This window comes from Prionailurus bengalensis, chromosome D2 (genome assembly GCF_016509475.1).
Source record: "Prionailurus bengalensis isolate Pbe53 chromosome D2, Fcat_Pben_1.1_paternal_pri, whole genome shotgun sequence".
In the NCBI taxonomy this organism is placed as follows: domain Eukaryota; kingdom Metazoa; phylum Chordata; class Mammalia; order Carnivora; family Felidae; genus Prionailurus; species Prionailurus bengalensis.
The window spans coordinates 46,998,081-47,002,244 of record NC_057351.1 but is presented as its reverse complement, the minus strand read 5'-3'; the positions used below and the strand labels follow the sequence as shown (position 1 = coordinate 47,002,244).

The following is a 4,164-nucleotide window of genomic DNA, read 5'->3' as shown; positions in this document are numbered from 1 at the left end:
CCCGGTTGCGTCCGCACCACCCTGGGAAGGGTTGGGTCTGGAGAAATCTGCCCTCCCCGCCGTCTAGGCCAGGCTCAAACCGTACCACAACTTCTTTCAAAATCATCATCATCATCATCATCATCATCATCCTGTTTGTTGATCACTGCAGGTCCTCCTTCCTTTTCTATTCCCACCCCATCCTTGCTGGCACTATGGGGTGAGGGAGTGGAGATACAGACCTGGGGATGCTTATAGACACTCCTCCCAGACAAAGCACTCCTCCCCCACCCCAGATACAGATCCTTACACACCAACACATACAGACAGACCCACAAAGACAGACCCTGCCCAAACGCACGCAACACAGCCCAACACACAGACGAGGACAGACGTGCACACACCAGCAGTGAAGACTCTCGCAGGCATTGTTTAATACACAGGCATACCCCAACTCTGCTGCCTCTCCTTGCCAGAATTGGAGGGCTCTTCGGCCTTCATCAGGCCGCAGGCTCCAGGACTGGGAGTGGCCTGCAAACGGGGGCCTGCGGCTCCGGAGACCTGCGCTCAAGGTGGGGAGAATTCTGACAGCTTTGGCCAGCTGCTTCCACCAAGGCCAGGGTAAGGGTGGGGGTAAGGGTGGGGGGTTGGCACCAGCTCCCACACTGGCACCCTCTTCAGTCACGACTCAGACCCGCACAGCCAGGACACAGCAGACACATCAACAGTTCCCCCACTCCTCGAAGGAGAGAGCCTAACTCTCTAACGAGCACACACCACACAAGCGCTTTTCCAGAGAGCGGATCTCTGCCTGGAACAGCTCGGCCCCTACTCCTCACCGGAGCCTGGACCGGGCAGGATGCGGGGCTCTGGCGTTTCAGAGCTCAGTGGCTGACACTGGGAGTGTCCTCAAGGGGCGGGGACTAGCGTACCCGGAGGGAGCGGATCCTCAGGCTCCCTCGGGCGGCGCCCTGGGGCGCTGCGTTGGGACTGGGAGGGAGGGGCTGTCTCGAGGGAAGAGAGCCGTGTACAACACGGTGTCTGAGGGTGGGATCCCTTGTTGGTTTTGCTTCTTTCGTATCTCCTTTACCAGGTAGCAAGAGCCACAGGCTTCCCGAGTGCTTGCCAGACCTGGATCGGGGCTAGACTCAGCTCACCCTCCCCTCTGCCCTCCCCTCTGCCCTGGCCCTGTGCCGGGCCGCCCACCCTCATCAGTAAAGAGACTCGGTCTCGAACAGATATAGTTTATTGATTCTGGCCGGAAGCACCGCGGTGCTGGGGGCTAAGTTGGCACTGAGAGGAACGGAAGGAAAGACAGACAGACAGACGGACCGCTCTACACAGGGGAGCCCCGAGGTGGCGGCTTGCGCACCTCTTTATCTCTGCCAGGAGTGTATCGTTTTGTATGCTTCCGTGCTCCACGTCCCACTGGACTAGAGGGAGGGAAACACAGAAAGGGTCAAAGTGGGGGGATCCCGGCAGGCAAGTCAAGATGGGCGAGAGTGTAGGATACTCGTTGGAGGGGTGGGCCTTGAGTATAAGCTGGCCAGTACTCTCACAGAGTAGCCACCTTGACCCGGGGGGTGGGCGGTGAGGGGATGGCTCGGAAGAGTAGCTGGGCTGCTAGCTGTGGGTGTAGTAATTGTTGTAGACGTCCTCGCACTCGTCAAAGGGGCCCGAAGGGCTTCGAGGGGCGCCGTCTGGGTCGGCCACAGGGCGCTCACGCAGGCGCACAGCATCATACAGACCCTGCGGTGGCTCATCCAGCAGCACATCGCGCTCAGAGCGGGAGCGCCTCAGGAGGCCCACGTTGCGCAGCAGCAGCAGGACCGGCGCGTAGAGCAGGTTGGCCAGGCCCATGCCAAGGCTAAGTTGCACAAAACCAAGCGAGTGCACTATGTGCCCCGCCACTATGGGCCCGAGAGCATAGGCCACGGAATAGGAGATGTCGGCGATGGCATAGACGCTGCCGTAGACCGAGACGTGGCGCACGTCCACGAGAAAGGCGAGCGTGGGCAGCAGTGCCGTGTCAACTAGCGCGATGCCGAAGCAGAGGCCGCAGAGTGAGATCACCAGTGGTGCGAAGGAGCGGCAGGCAGGCACCACGCAAGAGCTGGCGCCGATCACTGCCAGCCCTAGTGCTCCGTACAGCCACTGCAGGTGTGGATAGCGCGCCGCCAGGCGCACGGTGAGGTAGACACCTAGCACATGCGGCACGAAAGCTGGCAGCCAGGCCATGCCCGTCTGCCATTCAGACGCCGCCATCGTGTGCTCCATCCACGTGGCGATGGTGGGCTCGAGGAAGGCGAGGGGGATGTTGCAGGTGGTGAGTGCCCCGGCCACCACGGCGATGTAAGGGTCCAGCATGAGGCGGTGGATGGGTGTGCCTACCGGCAGGTTGGCCCGCGCCCGCGTCACGGCCGAGAAGGGCTTGGCCACCACCAGCAGCAACAGCGCGTCGAGCAGCGAAACAGCGGCGAGCACCAGAAAGGGCACAGGCTTGCCCGCGAACCCGTAGAGGAAGCCCCCGAAGGGTGGCGCCACCAGACTCCCGAAGCTGATGAAGGCCAGTGCCACGCCCAACGCACGACTGCGCTCCGGCTCTTCAGGATACTTGTCGGCGATCATGGCAATGCCGGACGTATCCGCAAAGGCTGAGCCCAGGCCTTGCAGGCTGCGTGCAGCGAAGAGCATAGCATAGTCCTCCGCGAACGCGAACAGCACGGTGGAGGCGAACAAGACACCCAGGCCGATAAGCAGCGGCACGTCGTAGCTCATACGGTCAATGAAGGGCCCACTCAGGGGGTTCACCAGCAGCTGCAGGATGGCCTTGGAGGCAAACAGCACCCCGATCTTCACGTCCTCACTCTCCGTCGGGGACTCTGAGGTGTTGCCCATGTTGTCACTGCCACTGGCTGGAGTGGGCGCCTGCAGGGTGTGCACTTTGGGGCTCGTGGTGGGCCTGCCGGCCTTATGCATGTGGGCAATGTAGTCGGGCACGATGGGCACGATGACCATGTACAGCATGTTGTCCAAGAAGAGAGCCACGCACACGATGACCAGCACCAGGCGCCGCTGCCGCCGAGGATCCTGCAGCACTGCGCCCATCGCCTCCGACAGCTTGCTGGCTGCCCCCCGGGCCTGGCCCGCGGGCGCCGCGGGTTCCATTGCCTCTACTCCTCCGCTCTTCCGAGGACGCCTCCGCTGGGGCCGCCTGGGCGCGGGCGCCCTGCAGTGCAGAGCCGAGGGCACGGAACTTCGCGGGCGCGGTCCGCGCGGCGCAGCGCCCCCTGTGTCTCAGGTGGCTGCAGGGCTCATGGCCCGTTGTCCCGGGAAAGGCAAAGACCCTGTCCGGCGAGACGCCTCCGGCCGTTCGCAGCCAAGCCCGGACCCGCCGCTGCTAGGCTCGGGGGCTGTCAGGGAAGGTGGGCGCGCCGAGTGGCTGGGGCCAGAGACTGAGCGCGCGGCGCCTTGGGCTTGTCAGGCGCGGTCCCCGAAGCGTTGAAAGGCCGCCCGCGCGGGCCGAAGGGCATGCTGCTGCCGCCCGCCCGCTGGCTCACTCGCCCCGCCGCCGCTCTCCCCTCCCTTCGCGTCGGCTCTTGCCTCCTCCTCCTCCGCCTCCTCTTTTTTTCCTTTCCACTCGGGGCTGTGACGCGGCGAGTCTCGGCCCCCGAGTGGTGCCCGGGCCACTTGCGTCGCTCATGCTAATGCGACGTCGGCGGGGCGGGGGCCGGGGGCGGGGCACGGCCGGGCAGGGGTCCCCTTCCCAGAGGCGCCAGGACTGGAAACCCTAGAAAGGGGTCTTGGTGTGAAGAGAGTACTGGTCAAGCCGTGGAGGATGGATGCGCCGCGCGAGGAGCGGGCTGTCTGTTCCTCCGCCCCCTCTCAGTTCTAGGACCCGAGGGGTTTGCACCCCTTCTTTTCCCCCCTCCCCAGAGGGTCGCTCAGCGGCCGTCCCCCAACCCTCCAGCCCTGCTGGAGAGGAAGGCGCCGGGGACTCCAGATCTCCTCCTCAGCCTGGATCTCCGCGCACAGCCGGCAAAGAGCCCCCGAGGTGAGCCGCCGCTGCGTCCATCTGTTCTCGCAGCTGGAATGTGGGGCTGCTATTGGTGGGGGGCCCGGTATAGATCCCCCCAACCCTTTCTCCGGCCCCACCCCCTTGGCCCCTTCCACCTTCGGGAAGGG

General features: G+C 64.2%; 1 protein-coding gene across 1 annotated transcript; it reads right to left on the bottom strand.

The window, feature by feature from the left end:
* Positions 1–1,207: 1,207 nt before the first annotated feature.
* Positions 1,208–3,701, bottom strand: SLC18A3 (solute carrier family 18 member A3). The gene has a single exon (XM_043596837.1). The coding sequence runs from the start codon at positions 3,145–3,147 to the stop codon at positions 1,603–1,605; it is 1,545 nt and encodes a 514-aa protein (XP_043452772.1). The 5' UTR covers positions 3,148–3,701; the 3' UTR covers positions 1,208–1,602.
* Positions 3,702–4,164: the final 463 nt, after the last annotated feature.

Excerpts from the sequence above, each read along its gene's own strand:
- SLC18A3 (XM_043596837.1), bottom strand. The coding sequence starts at position 3,147 with ATGGAACCCGCGGCGCCCGCGGGCCAGGCCCGGGGGGCAGCCAGCAAG.